This window comes from Topomyia yanbarensis, chromosome 3, assembly GCF_030247195.1.
Source record: "Topomyia yanbarensis strain Yona2022 chromosome 3, ASM3024719v1, whole genome shotgun sequence".
Lineage (NCBI taxonomy): Eukaryota > Metazoa > Arthropoda > Insecta > Diptera > Culicidae > Topomyia > Topomyia yanbarensis.
In genome coordinates, this window is record NC_080672.1 from 181481951 (window position 1) to 181504283 (window position 22333).

At 37.1% G+C, this 22333-nt stretch overlaps 2 protein-coding genes and 1 long non-coding RNA gene across 3 annotated transcripts in view; 1 reads left to right on the top strand and 2 right to left on the bottom strand.

The window, feature by feature from the left end:
* The window catches only part of LOC131689183 (carnosine N-methyltransferase), a 29907-nt gene extending 22797 nt beyond the window's left edge, over positions 1 to 7110 (top strand). Inside the window, exons 3-7 of the mRNA XM_058974095.1 lie at positions 5426 to 5544; positions 5605 to 5745; positions 6098 to 6260; positions 6316 to 6549; positions 6602 to 7110. Coding sequence (XP_058830078.1) covers positions 5426 to 5544; positions 5605 to 5745; positions 6098 to 6260; positions 6316 to 6549; positions 6602 to 6709 — 765 coding nt within the window. The 3' untranslated portion in view covers positions 6710 to 7110. The remainder of the gene's footprint in view (positions 1 to 5425; positions 5545 to 5604; positions 5746 to 6097; positions 6261 to 6315; positions 6550 to 6601) is intronic.
* On the bottom strand, positions 6750 to 8187 carry LOC131689184 (protein KTI12 homolog). The gene is made up of 2 exons (XM_058974097.1): positions 7430 to 8187; positions 6750 to 7048 (listed from the first exon to the last, which is right to left on the bottom strand). Exons 1-2 carry the CDS (start codon positions 7991 to 7993, stop codon positions 6767 to 6769), a joined length of 846 nt encoding a protein of 281 aa, XP_058830080.1. The 5' UTR covers positions 7994 to 8187; the 3' UTR covers positions 6750 to 6766.
* Positions 8188 to 20798: 12611 nt separating this feature from the next.
* LOC131692576 (uncharacterized) lies at positions 20799 to 22177 on the bottom strand. Its single transcript, XR_009306020.1, has 4 exons — positions 22019 to 22177; positions 21644 to 21966; positions 21427 to 21584; positions 20799 to 21270 (listed from the first exon to the last, which is right to left on the bottom strand). It is a non-coding gene; the product is annotated as an uncharacterized LOC131692576 (long non-coding RNA).
* Positions 22178 to 22333: the final 156 nt, after the last annotated feature.

A 22333-nucleotide genomic window follows, 5' to 3' on the forward strand; every position in this document is an offset into this window, starting at 1 on the left:
CAATAAAATTCTTGAGAAATTGCTCATCACTCGACTACTCGAGTTTTTGAACAAACACAACATAATTTACAACTACCAGTATGGGTTCAGACAGGGCTGCAGCACTTTAATTGCAATGACCGAACTAATTGACTCCATCATTAGTCAAATTGATAGCAAAAGAATTGTTGGTGCCCTTTTTCTGGACCTAAAAAAAAGCATTCGATACTCTGGATCACTCAATCCTGCTTAAGAAGTTAGAATGCTATGGTATCAGAGGATTATCAAATCATATTATTCGTAGCTATCTGTCGCATAGGAACCAATTCGTATCTATTGGAGACTCGTGTAGCTCTTATAGACCAATAGAAATAGGAGTGCCCCAAGGCAGTAATATTGGGCCACTGTTATTTTTATTGTATATCAATGACCTAGGTAGACTCGGGTTAAAAGGGACTCCTCGTCTTTTCGCGGATGACACCGCGTTGTTCTACCCGAACAACAACTGCCTGGATATTGTACGCGACATTGAATCGGATTTAAAAACACTAACGACCTATTTCAACGAAAACCTTCTTTCCTTGAACCTATCAAAAACTAAATATATGCTGTTTCGTTCATCTAGAAGAGCTATAGGCGTGCATCCAGACCCAAGAATGGGACAGTCTGTAATTCAGGAAACTAACTGCTTCAAATATTTAGGACTTCACTTAGACCCCACACTCTCCTGGATTGAGCATATAACATCTATAGAGAGAAAAGTTGCATCGTTATGTGGGGCTATGCGTAAAGTATGCTCTTTTGTTCCCCAGCATGTACTTCTAAAATTTTATTATGCGCACATCCACTCATTGCTGAACTACCTTGTATCTGTGTGGGGCCGTGCCAGTATTTCGAATCTGAAAAAGCTACAAACGCTTCAAAACAGATGTCTTAAAATTATTTATAAAAAACCATTTATGTACCCTACTATTTTGTTATACAATAATAATGCCCATAACATTTTACTTTTGCTTGGGTTGACTAACTACCAAACAATAATGTACATCCACAATGCTTTGCATAATACTATTGCTCATAATAATCTAGAATTTACGACAGGAATTCGAACTCACAGCACCAGACAAGCCAATCATTTATTATACTCCAGAGTATCCACGAACCTTGGTCAAAGACGCATTTCTTTCATCGGACCTAAGTTATTCAACTAGCTTCCTACTGATTTAAAGCAAATAACATGTCGCACTCGTTTCCAAGCAAAATTGAAACTAATTTTAAAAAATAAAATAGGAGAATTTTTAATATAAACTTCGTTCACCACCAATCGAGCTTATTCCTTTAGCTATAATTGGTTAACATTTTTTTAAATAAAAACAATTGATAAATGCATTTTTTCTAGCAATAAGTAATAAATAAATTTAAATTATTATGAGCTTCCTGCAAAGCTACGATGGGACCCTTAAAAGGATTCTTTTCCGCTAGGTACTCGCCGTAGCTTCTTGTCAAATTTTGTGTTTTGTCGGTCTCGTATTGTTTTTTTTTGTTCTCAGCGTTTCCGCGATTCGTAACTTTGTTTTGTTGTGCTGACCTTTTTTTTTGTACGCTGAGAACTGATGTGTCCACTACCAGGGGGCTCCGTTTGTGAGCTTTTTGGTGTGGGGGTAAGAGGCGGGCCATTAAAAAAAATGTGTTGCTTTTTTGTTCTCAGAAGTTGAATTTCAAAAATATCAACATTGAACATGATATTCAAACAATGAATACGAAGTTGACTATTTTGTTAAAGAAGAAAATCTTTGATGTGGATGCCAATTACCAATATAGATCTCTACGTGTCATATAATATATCAAATAATGTTGCCTCTTTAAACGTGCTTTATTTCAATTCTGCTCACTCATAACACTGTGCATAGCTCTGCGCATACAACTGTAAACTACGCAGAGCTGTGCGAGCTGCGTACACATTTCTTTGTCTATTTCAGTTGTGTGAGAACTGATTTTATCATTTTATTTTGCCTGTGCACAGTTCTGAAGCGAGCTGTGTGAGATGCCCGAGATCGTGCGATGGCATTGTGTGTAAGAGACCTACCGGCGCGCACTCGCACTCTCAATGAAAATACGTGTGTAGCGTGTGATAGCTCTTTTCTCTCAACGAACACTGATGAGCAAACCATCTCTGATTACAGGCAATAATTCTGTAACCGACACGTCTTTTCCGTGTTATGTAATGTACGTGGCGAGCGGCTCCAGCAACTGTTCCCACTTTGTCTGTCTTTCGGAAGGATCGCCAAATCCTAGCAACTGGTAATCGATGTCAAGCTGAAATATAAACATTAAGTTTCTCTTGGGATCATGAAACTCTTAAAACTTACCAGCTGATACCCAAATTCGTCTCCGAGATGTGGATATTTCTTCAACAGCTTTGACAATTTCCTTTGGTCTTTCAGGAAATCTTTTCTGTCAGGGAAACTGATTTCCCAGTTGGACAGAACACTAGCCCATGGAAGTCGATTCAGCTGCAACCAGGAAACTGCTTTGACAATTTCTGGACTGATTATCTCCGAAATGTCAGAGGATGTTGATTGGCGACTCTCTTCCACTTTGTTTTTTCCGATCGCTCTGCCTTATATAGTTAATTCGACTGTATAGCTTGCCGCCCGGATTTCCTTTTTTCGGAATATAATACGTATCCTATCAAAATGAATAAAATGTTAGTATGAGCTAAGTGATATTGGCACATTGAATACCTTTTGTTCTTTTTTAAATAACTTAATAATTGCTGACGCATACTCTGACAATTGCTCCGTTGTTGTCTTCCGCTTTCTCGACAGGTGGTATTTCGCTACAACGTCCGTGACAAACTTTTGCCCTTCTGCTGACAACTCCAAATCATCTGCTTTCTGGAGTAGCTTCTTCCCAAAAACTGACTGTTTAAGATGACTCTTCAAATCTTCCGGCGATAACACTCTTGCTTCTTCCAAGTCGTTGATCGTTGCTTCCCTGACCTGTCCTTCACTGTGGCTATCGGTAATATGGCCTTCTTCGGTTAACTCCTCTTCAGACTCAGATGCATCCGGTTCGTTATTTTGGATTGCAGTTCTGGTCTTGTTATCACCACAGCATTCACCTTCGGAATGAATCACTTGTTCGATTTCGCTTGTGTCAGAGTTGTCAGATACGTTTTCAGCAACTTTCCCAGTTTCCACGCCAAGACTGGAATTTGCTTGAGTATTGCTGTCAGTAGAATTGTTAGTCGCTTCTTTAGCGTCGATCTCGTTGGTGTTCGCATCGACGTCCTCGTCCACAATCGAATGCGCTCCAGTAAGCACTATTACATTTGAAAGATTCTGTGGAAAACATTCAACTCAACAATTAGATGAATTAAACATAATAATTTGTTTAATTTACGTTTCGCTCACGCCACTCTGATATCTATGTCCATATGACGTCGAATTTCCAATTAATATCGGCACGAGACAACGCCTGGCAAATTTTCTCTCGTGACCAAGTAATTAGAGCAACAGTATCTAAACCACACTCTGTATACAAATATATGAGCTGAATTTTTAAATATTATTTCACATTTAATTACCTCTAAATACAGATAAAGCTTCTACCGGCACTGGAAGATCAGCGAGCAGCTTCTGTTCAAACGCCATTTTGTTCTGATTTGAAAGATGTCAAAAGCTTGATTCATACAGCAAGCGTATGATTTTTTTTTCACACAAGACTTTCATTATCGCATCGTATGAAATTCATATCTAATGCGTATACATTCCGTAAGCAAACTTATGGAAATCATACGTGACGTATGAAATAAATTTTAGGTCGCATAATAATCGTTCATACGAAAGATATTATGAATATCGTATGTTTAGTTTCCTCAGTGTAGTAATTCCATTTGTACTAATTTTATTATTTGCGTTTATGAAATTATTCTACTTGAATTCTACAATAACATTTAAACGTCAAAATTCAGTAACATTCGGTTTCAATTGATTATTCAACAAAAATACAATGCGTGCATACAACTGTACGTTTTAGTACACTAATCCGTAAGAATTATGAAATAATTCACCAATACGCATAATACATTGCATTTCGTGAACAATACACAAATACGTTTTTAATGCGCTAATACGTAAGAATTTTGAAAGAAATAACCAATACTCATCAATACACAAAATACATGTCATTTCGTGAAAAAATACACAAATACGTCTCAATACGTTAGCCTGAATCGAAAATACTAGACTAACTAAATTGTCATTGTCATTTCTCAGCCCACACCCTGGCAGACGTTCATCCACCCATCTAGACTCTGCCAAGATGAGGACCTACAAAACCTAACTGGTATGTGCTAGTCCGTATAGCACAGCAGTTTCTTCCACAAGCAGGCGCCGGCTGGTAACCAGTCCCAAAAGTTTCAGATACATTACATAGAGGATAGTCGGAGGCAGAAAATGAAGAGATAGTAGAGAGATTTTGGTTTGCTGAAACGAACCAAGAAAAGCAAAATAATTGTGATTAGTATCGTAGTTATAATAAATAAGTAAACGATTTCTCATCTGTTATTTGTTTCCTTGTTCGTAGTCCTCCTTCCTGTTCCTGATCTGTTTGGGCTATTGGCTTCCCGTTTCCTTGGCCATCACGTTCTCTTGCATCGAGTTGCATATTTTGTAGCAAGAGAAACAAATGAAAAGACAAAAAAATTAAAATAAATGCTAAATGCTCTTCTTCCAGACCCCGAACATAACCCTTACTTTCCCTTTGCTTACCGTTTTGGTGCCAACCAGGAAGCACTTGGCCTTGAACCCACTGCTCTTCCACCATCCTCGTGGTTTTCTCCATTTATCACTGGCGTCACATGTGATATTTGGGTACGGAAAATGATTTCCTGAGTAGACAATCAAATGAAAGAATATTGTCAGGTAATTAGTGCACTTTCTGCACTAGGTTCATATCGCATTTGTAGATACACATATTAAGTGTATCTACTATACGATATGGTGGCCGGAAGGATAGATAAGCAACGCAAACTCCCCATTTTTTCACCTAAACTAACTAAAAAATTTAAACTTTACAGATTTTGGTTATTGAAATATATAAAGTGCATTGGATGCACAAGTTTTCAAAACATTATTCTTGAAATTTTCAAACTCATCTTTGACTCTGCATTCTGTAATTTCTGAATTTTGAAGGATAAATATTTTTCGATATTCCTTGTTTCCAAATTAAAATAAAAAATTATTACCATCGTTTCAAATTTTAAGTATTCAAAATTTATTTATTTACTTAATTTTCAGAACATTTTGATTTGAAAAATTTCGATATTCCGTGTGCTTTAGTGAGAGCAATACATTTTGTTAGGGAAGAAATCTAAGAAGACCTGCTGCTTAAATGCAGAGTAATGTAATGAAACTAATATTCTCTTTATCTCATTAAATAGGTACAAGTGACGCTCAAACAGATATTTCGTGATTGGAGTATCGAAGGACAATCTGAAAGGGATCAGTGCTACACACCGATAATTGATGAAATAACTAGTTTTTTCAACCCTCAAAAATGGTATGGGTATGGAAATTTTTAAACATGCTTGTTACTAAATGTGCTACCTAATATCAATAGTAACGCTGAGGATATAAAAATTTTGGTGCCTGGTGCTGGGCTCGGCAGACTTATTTATGAAATCGCCTACCGTGGGTACTACTGCGAGGGAAACGAGTTCTCTCTATTTATGCTGATTGCTTCCAATTTCGTTCTGAACAGGTATCATCTACCTTGCTAAGGGATCATCCATAAATGACGTAGCATTATATGGGGGAGGGGGGAGTTTTGTATTTTGTGATGATGTGTGACGACAGGGGGGTAGGGGGTCATGTCATGCTACGTAGCTTTTTCAAAGGGGAATAGAATAGAATTTTTAAAAAATGTACGGGGAAATGGGGGGGGGGGGGGCAGAGTTACCGTCAAGCTACGTAATTACCAGGGGGGTGTTTAGAGGTTTGTGACGAAATGCTACGATGGGGGAGGGGGTGTTAAAAATCACTCAAAAAATGCTACGTCATTTATGGATCATCCCTAAGGCGGTCTTCATTATTTAACCCATACCTACTTTCAGATGCGTGATCGAGAATCAGTGCACGTTTTATCCTTGGGTGCATCAGTATGTAAATAATCTCTGTAGAAACAATCAAATCGAGCCTATCACATTTCCAGACGTGAGCCCAACGAAATTTCCACCAAAAGGCACCATGAACATGGTCGCTGGTGATTTCTTACAGGCATGTTTTTGGGAAAAATCAATTAAAACGATTTTATATGTAGTTTATTCTACAGGTTTACAGGGATATGAATTACTGGGATTGCATCGCGACATGTTTTTTCATCGACTGTGCGAACAATATAATTGAGTTTGTGGAACTTATCTATGGCATTCTCAAGCCTGGTGGAATTTGGATTAATTTAGGGCCACTCCTATACCATTTCAGTGACGTACCACACGAGAATAGTATTGAACCAACCTATGAGGATTTAATCATTATTGTACGATCATGTGGATTCAATATTCTGGTAAGGATGCGATATTAATTGAAATCACTTTGATTCCAGCTGATTATTTCAGAAAAATAGGACCGACCTACCTACCAAATATGCGCAAAATCCTAGTTCCATGCACCAAAGTGAGTATAAAAGCATATACTTGGTTTGCAAGAAACCAGAAAGCGAGTAGCGTGCACAGAAATTAGCAGCGTACTGTCAAAATATCTGCCTTTGTTATACTCTTTTATTAGTATTGTCGACAATTTGAATTTACGAATTGTACAAACATTGAAGGAATATTTTCGAGCGTCGTGTTGCTTGTAGTATGTAGTTTCATATAGCTGAGGAATTGTCTTCGGAGACGGTTCAGTTGTGAAGCATTCATATCTGATGGAACGTCTACTGGCGATGCGTTGTTTACTTTTACCGAACCAATCAACCCTAGTTTCTGTGCCGACAGCACTCCGTCAATAATATCCTGCGTTATCTTGTCCATTTCGAACAAAAAATTTGTTGAACTGAGGGGAGGCTATGCAGAGAAATATATAAGATATCATTCATATTGAAAGAACTGAGAAACAATCAAATTAATCCTACAGACCTTTTCTAAAAAGAAATGTATTTTTTTAAACCGAAAGCCAATAAATTTCAAGAGCGAGAATCATAAAATCTATGCTTGACCTGAGTAATGGCAAAACCAACAGGTTACCGTGCGATTTATTAATAAATTACGATTACAATTATACTGCCCATAATCGCAAGTCAGTCCCATGTAGATAAGGAATCCCATAGAACATGGGACTGACTTGCGATTATGGGCAGTATAGTTAGTTTTTGAAAATTCAAGTGAAAAGGTCTAGTAGCAGACTATTATTGATTTGCTTCAGAAAACATGTTTAGAAATACCTACATTCTGTGTTGACAAGTTCGGAATTAATGCCTTTTGTTTGAACAATGCGTTAAAAATACTGTCTTCATCCAATTCCTCTTCCGGGAAAATAGTAAAGAGTGGACTGTCCCAGCGATTGTTCGCCTGAGGCTCCTCGTATCTGAGACAGAGAGCATCAAAAACATCCCGCTGATAACTTTCCCCTCCTTTGTTTTCTGTCTGGTTAAAGTCCCAGGCCTGGCCTTGGGTGATAGCACAATATATTGTACACTGAGTTGTTCGAGAGGCTTTACTAGCGCAATAGATCTCGTATCGAAACCCCTTTATGTAATTTGTTCCGTCTACAATCACCAAATCATCTTTGGTCAGTAGTCTAATAGCTTCTGATTTTACGTTGCAACGAACAAGTTTCTCCTTTTGCGAGTCACGGAAGTGTTCATTTTTGCTATAACCGGCAAGTTGAATGCAATTCCATTCCGACACTAAATGAACAGTTATACCACGTTTTTCGAAGAATTTTTGAATCTGCGCAGCACGAAAGGATTTTCCACTAGCAGGAAATCCGGTAATGACAACTAGAGGCATAGTGGACTTAGTTTATCATTTATTTTATAAATTATTGTACTTTTCACCGAAGATTAGCATGCGACGGAATCGAACCAAAATTAGGCAATCCATAGACTTTTCTACGGCTCATGTACGTACACGTAACATGACACAAACACTACATCACTAGCTGGTGGAAAATAATAAACAAAGACGGCAAAATCAAATGGGATTGTTTTCAACCAGGAAGCTGCAGTAGTGTTCGTGAGACCGGGCGACAAGACCTCAATGAGACGTTTCTGATCAGCTGATAATTTCTTGTTTACTTAATCTGATGTTACTCCGAGGGGTGCGACGTCCGACAATATCGTTAATTCGATCCGACATCAAACGCATCGGACTAACGAAAGTTGTTTGTCGGACGAAGCGGCCCTTACACGTTCAATATTTTTGTCAATACTAGAGAATATTGACAAAAGTATTGTACGCGTAATGGAAAAAAATTGTATTGACCAAAGAGAATACTCGAGTACTTTTTCAAATGGACGTAAGTAACAATGAGATTCTCTTTGAGGTCTTTCTCTTCTGTTCATTACTCGGCCATTTCAACATTTACTACTCTACACTCAAAATAATCCACACGTTAATGCTATGTGAAAACATATGTGATTTTTTTCCATCGCACTTTTCACTTAACACTTAGGTGGACCATAGATAACACAGAATGAACTCATGAACACTCACCCGTATTTCACGTAATACTTAAGTGACTTTTCACGTATTTTTTATTAAGTAACTCAATAGAACCTATATGATGCGTTGGAAACTTTTATTTAAAAAAAAATGAATTATCGTTCCACCGGATTTTCACGTAATACTTACGTGATTTCTCCCGTATCTTTTATAAAGTTTTTTAATAGTAGTTACGTGGTGTGCTTTTGAATTGCATTAAAACATATGTAAAAATCATGTGATTTAGCATTGAATTCCACCTTTTGTGTGATATGAAAGATTGTTGAATATTGTATTATGCAGATCACAGATGAGGTAATAGGACACACCCCACATTGTGTCCCCAAATAACCACTATGGATTTTCGAACCAAGCTCATGGTGATTATTTGAGGACACGCAATGTAGCGTGTGTCCTGTTGTCTGTCTGTGGTCTGTTATAAAAAACTGCATTGTGTTTCAATAAGTTTATTAATTGTAAAATATTGGAAAATAATTTTTGAAATACACGTAAATAAAGAGAAAAAGTCATGAATATATTATACCAAACTTTATTACAACAATAAGTAAATATTAAAATTTCATACATATTTTGATAGGAATTGTAACATATGTATAGTCCACCTGCACGATAACACCATTTTTTGTAATTCTGAGTACCTGAAAAGAAAATAAACTCAGATTACAATAATAATAACAAAATAGAAATAGGTATCGTCGTACCGAAAATTTGTATTGCAAGAGCTTCCAGTGGTAGAAATATTGATAATGAACGAAATATTGATCAATATATGGAATATGTAAAGCGGACCCTACACGAGACAAGAATATTGCCAATAAAAATATTTACGGACTACTTCAATACATCAATTTCATTTAAATTCTATGGCATCAATATTTTCAAGATCCCCTCACACCATCAATATATTGATCAATAATTGTTTTATTGTCAATATCTCTGCTCATGAAATATTGACAATAAATCTATATTGAACAATATATTGATGGTGTAAGGTCATCTTGAAAATATTGATTCTGTAGAATTTAAATGAGATTGATGAATTGAAGCAGTCTTGTCAAAATATTTATTGACAAGCGGACCCTACACGAGACAAGAATATTGTCAATAAAATATTGTCAAGACTGCTTCAATATGTCAATCCCATTAAAATTCTACAGATTCAATATTTTCAAAATGCCCTCACACGATCAATATATTGATCAATTATTGGTTTATTGTCAATATTTCTGCTCGTGTAGGGTCCGCTACAAAATTGCTGTCTCGTGCAGAGCCCGTGTTTGAAAATAGTAAACAAATAGGGTAAAATCAAATGTGATTGTTTCCAACCAACAAACTGTACTGCATTAAGCGGACCCTACGCGAGCAGAAATATTGTCAATAAATCGATCATTGATCATTATATTGATGGTGTAAAGCAGACCCTACACGTGTAGAAATATTGTCAATAAATCGATTATTGATCAATATATTCATCGTGTAAGGGTATCTTGGAAATATTGATCATGTAGAAATCAAATGGGATTGACGTATTGAAGCAGTCTTGACAATATTTTTATTGACAATATTCTTGTCCCGTGTAGGGGCATCTCGAAAATATTAATCATGTAGAAATCAAATGGGATTGACGAGGGGCAAGCACTAAATCTTCAATACGACGCAGTGCTAAAATTCGTGCTTAATTAGTTACTTTAAATACCGTTAAGTACCATAAAGTACATTAAGTACCGCCAATATTTAAAAAGTACAGGACAAATTGACTGTAATTTAATAGGGATCTTTAGCGGTATGCGGGTTACGGCATTTCCTGATTCAGGTTATTACTGTGAGTTAATATCTCAATCCTTTTCTTATTTCTAGGACCGAAACTATTGAAAAAAGCATTTTTTAATTAGGAAACAAAGGACAATAACATATTCAAACCCATGAGACTAGTACGACTTTTTAGGTTGCCCCATAAGATCTACTATAGTTTGCAAATTAAACTTGGGATTGCAAGCTGCTAGCGGATTGCAAAAGTACCAGACCATGCTGTGTGGTGTGCTGTCCCGGTTAACAATAAGGCAAACGAACATGTTCGCAGATCGTCATTTAGTAGGACAACTGTCAGTTTGTTAGCAGAATTTTATTTGTTTTTTTTTAAATTAAAATTCAGAAAAGACTAATCGAGGTTTAAAAACAATGTGAGTGTACTCGTAAGGACACCCGCTATCAATACATATGAAAAACTGAAACAATTTTTCCAAATTAAAGATCCCTATTACCGGAAAGTTTTCTTTCCTACTTTAAATATTTTAAATTTCGCTTTTATGTCCTTTAATTACTTTAAGTACTTTTACAAAGACATTAGTTACATTAAGTATTATAATAAATACAACAGAAGTAGTTTTAATTACTTTCATTAATTACTTTAATTACATTTAAAATACGCAGCTATTTTCAATACGACGCACTCAAACCTGCTAGTGCTGGCCCCTCGGGGATTGACGTATAGTGGACCCTACACGAGCAGAAATATGGACAATAAACCAATTATTGATCAATATATTGATCGTGTAATGACATTTTGAAAATATTGATTCTGTAGAATTTAAATGGGATTGACGTATTGAAGCAGTCTTGTCAATATTTTTATTGAAAATATTCTGTCACGTGTAGGGTCCGCTTATTGAAGCAGTTTTGTCAATATTTTTATTGACAATATCCTTGTCTCGTATAGGGTCCCCTTAAGAATTCATGCGACCGGGTGACAAGAGCTCAATGGAACCAATATTTTCAAGATGTCTCAATATATTGATCAATAATTGGCTTATTGTGTTTTCTTTCTAAAGCAAGAACTGCCAGTTTTTCGGCTTTTGTGTCCGCCAAACTATGAATATAGCAACTATACGTTAATCGGGTGGACGGGACGACCGACAACCATCGTCAGTTCAATACAACATCAAACGAATCCGACCAACGAAAGATCACGCGTGTTTTTTGAAAAGGGCCAATAAGCATACTGTCAAAATTCACTTTGAAGGGAAATTCCGGACAAACCATTAATCACATATTATAAGTCATAGCAGTAGACGACAGAGAAAACTTTTCTCTTTCATAAAATGTTAACATCCATTATCGGCGTAGTGTTTATAATATGTATACCTGAAAATATACTGATTGTGGTACGAAAATAAAGTGCAGTAACATACAGTATGAGTTTAATGGATATAACACATACAATAAGCAAACGTATAAAACTGAAAATGAGTAATAAATATAATGCCTACAATAAATTTATGAAACATCTATGAAATTGGCCTATAAACATAATAAATATGATATTCAATCTCCATTGTATTGAATGTACACGGATACACCTTTATAATGCGTTAAAATAATGTAGCAATTATATGTGGACATTTCTGCGTATATTTAATTTAAAGTACTATGGTTGCAGCATATTTTTTGAAATGATTCTCATATTATATAAATATTGATGACACACGTTTTAGGTATATCTAGATAAATGATCCGAAATAAAACAAAAATATCTAAATTTAATTTAGAGATTTTTCTTCAGGTGATCCTTACAGTAGTTCCGAATTGTTTTCTGAACTGTTAGGTTATCGTACATCCCTCCCTACCCAGTACTATTTGTATATAAAAGCATATGTAATATAATAAATATAATAAATGTAACGAAAATAATATAAGTATTAAAAATAATTTTAATAAGTATTTGATAAATTTGGATACTTTTAAGACAATTTAAAAAAGTGTTGTATATAACGGCAATAATGAGAATAAGGCATTGAACTAAATTAATAAACAAATATACTGAATATAATATGCAAATTCATGAGGCACAAAAATGTAAAATGTTTACATTAAAATTTTTCGGTACAGTTAATCAAATAAATGTAATAAATATAAGGAACGTAAAATATCTACAGTTATATTAGGTATATAATAAAATATTATAAATAGCATAATGTGCATATTCATTCTGCTCTATTGTATGTTTGTTACCACTATAAATTAAACGGGATTATTAGTAATATTCTGCATCGGATATAATATATTGATTGTAATAATCATAATGCATATAATGAATGTGACGACTGCAGTACATGTAAAGCATGTAGTGATATGATATATAATTTATTATAAACTCCTCGCGGCACATGATCAAAATGCCAAACTACTGCATAAACTTCAGAGGCAGTTAAATTATGTAGTGCTACGCCATCCGATTCGACCAAACAGCTGCAAGACAAACGGCACACGTAGAGATATTTACGCACACGACTTCGGCTTACCAAGCCGAACTGTCCTCCGCCGATCACAATAGGGATCTTTAGGGGTGTGCGGGTTAAGGCATATTCTGATGCAGATTAGTACCGTGAGTTAATATCTCAGTCCTTTTTCAATTTTTTGGCCCGAAACTATTGAAAAAAACATTTTTTAGTTTGTTTCCTTTTAGGACAATAACACATCCAAACCCATGCGACTTGCACGACCCTATAGGTTGCCTTATCAGATCTACCATAGTTTGCAGATGAAACTTGGGATGGCAGGATGCTAGCGGATTGACAAAGTACCAGATCATGCTGTGTGGGGTGCTGTCCCGGTTAACAATGGGGCGAACGAGATATTTGCAGATACATCATTTAGTAGGACAACTGTCAGTTTGCTGGTTGAGTTTAATTTGGTTTTTTTAAATTTAAAAATCATAAAAGAATAATTAAGGTTTAAGAATGATATAAGTGTACTCGTAAGGACACCCGCTACCAATACAAATGAAAAATTGGCACAATTTTTCCAAATTAAAGATCCCTATTACCAGAGACTAATAGAGACTACCAACTGACGAAGAAACAATCGAAATTCCGTGGTACACTGTGTACTAGATCTTAAGAAGTAGTAGAAGTATCACGGTCCCTTCAGTTTTGCCAACCTTAACAAACCAAAGTGATCCCCTTTGTATCGGGCTTGTAAAGTTGGTAGCAGGTATTATTTATTGACCGTTGCTAGGATCGTCGCTGCATGCATTTCTTGTTTACATGCAAAAATGTCTCCGTTTTTCATCTACGCAACGACACTTTCTGCCCTTTCAACCACAGACCAACTTGTAATCGTTCGGGGATTTCATGACAAATCGCAGTTTGTATGCATTTAAATTGCTGAAACTATGTGTACCATAGCGTCCGAGGCATTTCGGTGCACGAAAGATGCACCATAAACTTCGTTTTTGGATCTTATTTCTTGTAATGTTTCAGCCACTGTATTGTTTTCTCTCCCGGGTGTAATGTCAAGCCACTGTTGTTTGAAAACTATGAAACCTTTGCGTGTTTTGCATATTGCTTTAAAATATTTTGGAAAACAAAAATTGCTCAGAGCTCATCAACCTTTACTTAGGGATGGTTCTAGGAAAGTTTACTAAAAATCGTTTGTGGGGTGAGCGACTCGTAATTGAAAACCGTTAGATTCATAAAAAGCTCTGTTAGTTCCATTAAAAGCAGCTGTACAATTATTTTTTTCACTGCTTCGTAAACAACAGATAACCCAGCAGGAAAAATAAAAACACGTAGCAAAGAAAAGCAAAGCATCCTCGATGATCAACGCGTTTTCTGTTTGACATTTCGAGGGACCGTCTAGTACTACCTGAGTTAGTACCTCTTGAGCCACGGAAAACTCGTGAGTCCACCGTCTCAATTAGTCTCTGCTACTACGCTACTCAAATACTTTCCACAAATTTCCCTTAACATATCGAAAGACTACGGTTTTTGCAAGTAGTAAAGAGGTAAATGTTGAAACGGCCAATCCATGAACAGAGAAGAATGCAAACAAAGAGAATCTCTCAACGCCAACCTAGACCTAATGAAAATTTACCCCTGAAATCACGTAAAACAGCCACTAAAATATCCATGGTCACATCTGTAAATCGCTATCGGAAAAATAATCGTCGCACCAACACACTATGTTGAGACATAATGCAACTTTGTATGAAAAGACCACAGCAATTTCCTCAGGAGCACTCGTCAAACAGGCCGTAAAACCCCTCCAACAACAATCCCACATGATTCGCATCATACCTAATGAACCGAGAGATGGGCCTCCTTCGCAGTTCAAGAAAAGACCACTATAAACCTACTTACACGCATAGTCCACCGGAGTACCCTTACGTTCACCTGCGTAAATGGCTAACCCTATTTAAAAGGTCAATGCAACGGTATTCACACATATGATCAATTACAGTCATGTCTCTCAATACCCACACGGGAAAGTGAGAAATACGATACTCAAACACAGTATGCTGAAAAGAACAAAACGATATAATAATAAATCAGATTGAAATCACCCGTTTGAATTTTGATCTCAGCAGCCTGGGTTCTCTCCTCACTCCGCTTCAACGCTCCGCAAACCACACACACCAAGCATGTGGTATTAGCACGTTTTGAATTTTTTTTCTTCACTACCACTGCCATACAGACTATTTGTACATACATACACCACTAGGTATTATAGATTTTATTCATATATTTAGACCGCTTAGTGCGGTTTTACGGTAATTTCAGTGATCCGGCATCACACTTATATCACTATCTTCTAAATTCACACCTTGGCTTGATAATGGATTGATTTTTAATTGCCAAATATTCACAAAAAGCTCTCAGTTTATACACTGCAGCAGCACGCCATTCAAGTCAAGCAACTTAACGCCTAATAGTCCTAATATATGTTGTGTAATACTCAAATCTATCAGCAGCGTTTGAAATTTATTTTCAACAAACGCCATCTTGCCTTTCATACATCACAGAATGAACACGAAGTATGGCTGTCAAAATGAATTCAAATGAGTACGTGATTTTCACGTAAGTGAGATGGGACAATTGCAATGAAAGTGACATGCGCTTCATTTCATATTCATTGATAGTCCGATGATTAATATCTTTGTCAGGTAAACTGAAAAGAAAAAGCATTTTTTGGAACTTATCTGATTTTTCACATAACATTAACATGTGGATTATTTTGAGTGTACTCTTTGCATAATATTGTAGTAAAAACCGTCGGCTTTCGATATGTACTGGAAAATTAGTACAATGTGTTGTAATGACGTCGTAATAAACGAAAGAGAAAGTAAACAAAGAGAGGCTCTCAATGTTACGTCCATTTGAAAAAGTACTCGAGAATAGTGAAAGAGACGCAGAGTGAAAATCAGTCAAAACGGCAACACTCCCTTTACGATGATTTCAACACTAGAATTTGGCAACCGTTTCCAAAGGCAGCACTTTAAATGACTCCTATTATATTTTGAAAACAAACCTTTTGTCGATCGTTGAATTTGTATATCAAACGATGTGCATTTCGAAACAAAGAGATGAAATAATTCTAAAAATTGTTTTTACTCATACATAGACTCTAGAATGCACCTTACAATCACGATTGCACTAAATTCTGACGAAAATTCAAATTTTTTTTTGATAGATTTACAATACTTATCTTCTCCAACTCAGGCATGAGTAATGTTTATTTACATTGCACGATTGGTCTGCTCAATAAGGTATTTTTGTCTTCACACTATTCGTCTCTTTTCCTATTCTCTTTGGTATTGACGATGTGGATTTCAAACGGGACTGAAATATTGTAACAATATCGTCAATACTGGTATTGGCAAAAATATTGAACGTGTAAGGGCCGCTCATAAAGTGTCTGTAGGCTCGACACATCTCTAGACCTTTTATTCAAAACGACATATCTACAATTTGTAACTCTTTGTTTACTTTCTCTTCTGTTAATAATTCGGTCGCTTTAACATTTATCCCTCAACTCTTTGCATAATATCAAAGATGACAAAGTACAAGATATCCCTCTGTCAAATTCCGCGAACAAATGGCCGGCAACATCATTTTAGTGATCCTAGCACCATCTTCTGAGTTTTCATTCAACCAGCAACCCGCACACACATATATACTTTGCCATCTTTGCATATATACACTTGTCAACGGGTGCCTGCACACATATGACAGAATCGTGACGTGGATAAAACCGGTGATGAGATTTCGATTTAAACGAATCGCATTGAAATAAATATAATGAATGTTTTCCGTTTTCGGTCACCATTGGTAAATGCTATCGTTTTTAGATTGATGTTTTTCGGTGATTATATTAAAACACTTCCTACTGTTTACGTTTCAGCTTACTTATTTTCAATTTCAGCTATATTCAGAAATATAGCCCCATTCGCCTCTTGCTACCACTAGGGGAAACAAATTCAAACTCATTATGAATAGTTTAAAACTATTATGAATAGTTTTCGGGTAATAAAAATGTAGCATTGTGGCAGTAATCGTGGGTAAACAGCAGAGTACAAAACCAAAATTTGTTACCTAAACTAAGAAAGGATTTTTAGGTAGTCGGGAATATAAAACGCGATGAAATATAATACATAACCTACCGCTTTCAATCCAAGTTGTTGGAATAGTAATAACGAATATGTTTGCAGCAACGGTACTCTAGTGAAATAAAGTCTTGTGGAATTTTCGCATTGTTTGAACCAACATAGTCGCCAATGTTTGACTTACAAAACAATTTCACAACAGGTGCTACGATTATAGTTGCACTGAGAATGCTTTCTGGCCGGAGTAGCATATTTTCTAACAATGAGTAATATTTTTGATATGCAGTAATAGGTTAGTCTCAAATACAAAACCTTTAGATTATATCATAAATATAAAGAATTGCCCGGTGGTGAAGAGGGTGAGACTTACGATTTACAAAGCGATCGTATATTTGAGACTATCAAAAACATTCATAGTGTCTGTAAGATGGCAATACTAACCCTGCAATAGACCTTTCTCGTCCGACCTAACACCTGTTTTTCTTATTTTTAATCGAAAGATTACACATTTATAAGAACATTTCCGTAAAAATGAGATTTTTAGGAGCTATCATGATTTTTTAATGATTTTTTAAAATTTGAAATATGCAAGAATGTTGAATATTTTTTTCACCTCAGCAAGAATGGTGGGACTTAAAATGTGCGTTTGGGCAGCACTGCTTTGAATATTTTCACTTAAGTTCTTGGCAACGCGGTAAATGAAGTGGTGAATCGCAGTACAAAATTCATTAGCAATGTAAACAAACTAAAATGAACCTCTCGCTGTATGAACATTGAATGAAAATGTTTAACCTCACTTTTTTGACAGTTCGGAGAGCTTGTTTACATAGACTTGGAATTTTTTGTATTCGACCACAGAATGAGAAACTTGATTTGGTTCGCTTTTAAATGCGAATATCTTGTATTAACAAGCTCGCTAGGCTTTCATTTTTATTTGACGTCATTAGGCAATGTTCCGTTAAATTTGGCATTTAGATTTTTCTTGTCCACGATTCGTTGAAGAAAGCGATTTTATTTGTTGCGATCAATTTAACTTTTGTTTTTTTTTTGCTGAATTACAACGTTAGCCACGAAACATTTTGATGATCTCTCGTAATTGCGTTGCAAATGTCCTTGAAATTATATACATCGCTTCATAGGAGTTAGCCGATGGTCCTGCCTGCGTCACACTCGGCTGTCGCTGCACCAATGGTAGCTCCCCACCAGACAGCTGGATTAATTGCTCAAATCGCAGCTACTGCTGGTAGTGTAGCAATCGGCTCCGTCGGTAATACCGTTGGACATACCCTCATCGGAATGTTCAGCGGTTCCGATTCACAAGAAGACAGGCTGCCCCGGTATCGGGTAAGGCAAACACTCCGGCAGGACCATGCTCGTGGGAGATCAAGTAATTATTATCTTGTACCCAAGGCCAGGCCGAGTGTGATTCGTAACAATTACCAAATTTAGAAGTCCATATACATAGTGTACACGTGATACTTTTTTCGAATGAAAATAGTATAAATGTTGGCAAAATCCTGCAGCACTAAGATCAAAGATAGAGTTTTAACACCAATTCACTGTGCTTCGGTGTTTTTTTGCAAACGAACTATCAGGTCTATATTTTTATTTAGTAAATGTTTTAATAAATATTAGTTCATTAGGAGTATGACTTATTTCTATTTTGATGGCGCGGTGAAGGGGTGGTTAAAGTGCGAGTCGTATCTTGAAAATCGATCGCTTGAAAGTAGTATAAATGATTATAAAATGCGACAGCATAAACTCATAACCTTTCTAATGGTTATTTAGCCATAGGTAACGAGAAAATAGATATGTTTTATTCATGTACAACAAAAATTACTCAGCAATAATTTAATTTATTATTAATTGTTACGCGTGATTTTGTCTTCAGTGATTGGCCAAAATTTGTCGCTTTTAGAATCTGGTGCTCTAAGCATAAGTGTCCCATGTTAATAGCGAATCCCATAACAAATGGGACAGTATAGCGATCATACAGCTGTAACAGCGAATTTAGCATTGACATCAATATAACCAGGTTGGTTGCAAGCAGAAAGAACAATACTAGCTGGGCTGCTAGCTGTTTGCGCTACTAATAACACTTGCAGTCTGTCAAATTAACATGATTCTATGATCTAGCTTCAATGACGATGGGATACAGCCGAATCCAAAGCGTAACCCATCAGCGCATTTGATCATGTAATGGATATTACGAACGATTCACATTTGATTTCCGTAGTCACAAATTACCGAACCACTGGCAGGTAGTATAATCTTCGGACTTAGTTGTGAATTGGATCAGTCAAGCCTGACTTCCCGAGCTACATCTCCAGTATTGTCGTCCCATACGACTAGTGAACCTAAATGTGTCCCACACACATAGCACACCATCCTAGCAATGGCAACTAGATGCGCCCATCTTGGCCTGCCACAGGTCTATGAAAATACATGTAATAGGACGGTAAGGTGGGGATAGGTGAACGGTAAGTTGTTATGATATGCTTATTCCGCTTCATTGAATTCATATGCTTCGAAAATAAGTTAGATTTTTTGAGGATCATAACCCGTTTTTCGGAGATTTTAATATATAAGAATGCTTTAAAAAAATATTAATATCGAATGCAATTTTCCCTATTTTCATTCTAGACAGACAACACAGTCAACAAGTCCAGGTCACAATTTCACACATGCCACCATACTGCAAAGAACCATCGATAAAGCCTATGAGTGCGGAATGTGTGACCAATCATTCCCCAAGAAGAGACAGCTGGCAGTTCACAAGCGCGTACATGCCGGCACGTGACCGTACTCTTGTGATATTTGCGGTAAAGCATACACCAAGGGTATAAATCTAAGCCGGCACAAACGGATACACACCGGCGAACGACGGCACCGTTGTCGGATATGTGGCAGAGAATTTTTCACTTCTGAGCAATTGGATCAGCACCGGCTTACCCATAAAGATCAGGCTTACATTTGCGATATCTGCAGTAGGAAGTTTACCGAAAACAGTAGTCTCACGCGACACAGACTTATCCATGCAGGTGAGAGATCGCACAAGTGCGATATTTGTGGCAAAGAATTCATAACTAGTGCTGAACTCACTCGCCACATGCGCATGCATACTGGCGAGCGTCCGTATAAGTGTGATATCTGTGGCAAAGGCTACGTAGAAAGCAGAAGTTTGAAACGTCACCAGCGTGTTCACATCGATATGAATCTTGCGGATCAAATATTTAGTTGCGACATCTGTGGTAGAAAGTTTCTAAAGTTTCTAATCTAAAGAACTTACGCAGCACAAACTTATCCACAGCAAAGATCGAGAATTCAGATGTGAAGTCTGGTGGCGGGTTTAAAAAATATTCTCACGCAAATCCATACAAACGAACGCCCGTACAAATGTGACCTCTGCGGGCAGGAGTTTCTTCGAAGAGCACATTTGACCCAGCATAATCGCAGGCATGTTGGCGAACGACCCCATGGCTGTGAATAGTGTGGAAAAAGATTCGTTGAACGTAGTCATTTGATGGGACACAAGAAGCTGCATGAAAGGTCAAGGAATGGTAGCAGGCGAAAAGGAAAAATTAAGGATTCTACCGTGACCGAAAGCATCTACGCGGTCACTGGAAGCGGTAATGGGAAAATAGAGGAAAAGCAAGTTCTAATATAAATTATCTGATTGAAAGCAATGTAAATAGAAGTCTTGTTTATTATCAAAATGTATTTAGTAACTTTCTATATTTAATTGCGGAGCCATTAAATGGCCCTGTTATCAACAATCGACACTATAAAAATTATCCACTCCCTTACCAACGGCCTGCTGAACACTCTCGTAACCATGTAGGAGCTGTTCTAGTTCAAGCCCCACACACACCATCCTGGCGACCAGATGCGCCCATCTCGGCCTACCACTGGTCTATGAAAATACATGTGATAGGACCGCAATGGCCGTTTAGGGTGAACTGCAATAGGTGCCTATCGAGTCGGAACACTTTAACAGTGTGACCCTGGCTGCCAGTCATGACTGTACCGCCCGCCACTTCCAAATATGTCACCGGTAACCCTGCTGGTGAAACTCCAGAATACATCGAAGCTCCTCCTCGGATGCGTTATGTTGAGCTGGCAATGCTGTGGACGGTTTGCCGAAATAAACTAATGCTTCCTGCCGAATCGGTGCGTACGTGGGCTAAAAAAGAATAAGAATTAAGGCACTTGATGACATACTTATTGCAGACTGAAAATTAAATCACTTAGAATATACAGTATTTTAAAATAACAAATAAAATCTGTCTGTTCTGAACCCTACGTGAGCTTAAAAAATTACTTGAAACATAGGACTTACTTCGCCCATATGCAGACGTAAACCAAAATCGATCTGACAACTTTGCGTGTACGTTTCTAGTCTCAGAGAATCGATTCGTCCACTCAACCGTGCGACTAACACTTTGTCACCGGCTAGCTTTATGTTAGTTACCCCATGTTTTCGGCTTCATATATACCCTGCAATGAAACGTCCGTCAATAGTTGTAATAAAAAACAAGTAACTCCATACAATTTACCTTAAAGTTACCAGTCGTTCCCTCCCAGAACTCTAACCGCCCATCTGCACACCCAATCTCTATGAGATCATCAAAGAAGTCCAGATACCAGATCGGCGAAGTCTGGTAACATTTCTTCCGCGCTGAACTTCCTCTTCCAGGTGGCTGAAAACATTCCCCAGCGCTCATCTGCTCTCGGGGTGGGCAGTTCCGGCATCAGGTGCAAAGCGTCGATAGTTTTAACCGAGTATAGCGTCGAAAAAGGATCGTTTCGCAGCACCTCCAGTTTTAATTCTACTAGATCTTTGCGAATAATTTCAATTAGCAAACTTGCATCCGCCGCGCTAAAAGATTAATCGGGTAATTTTAAAGCTGACACTAAATATTTCGACTTACTTGCATGCCTCTGCATTTTCCGTGGAGGAAGCTGTTTCTCCATATTCGCTTCAGCTCGTTTTTCTTCAGGAGCTATGGACTAGAAGGTTTTCCGCATTCTCTTTCTCTGGACTGTCAGTCGCCGGTTCTGATTCCTTGTCCTTGGTCATACTCAGATCGCTAACCTATTTTTATTGAAAAAGAAAATTTAAATCCCATGGAACAATGATGTTATCTGCATCGCTTGCCATCGCTTCGACCGGGTACAATGTATGGGAAAACGTCCTGAATCCGAACGGGTACTGTCTCATCGGTGGTTTATGCCTTGCAAATCGC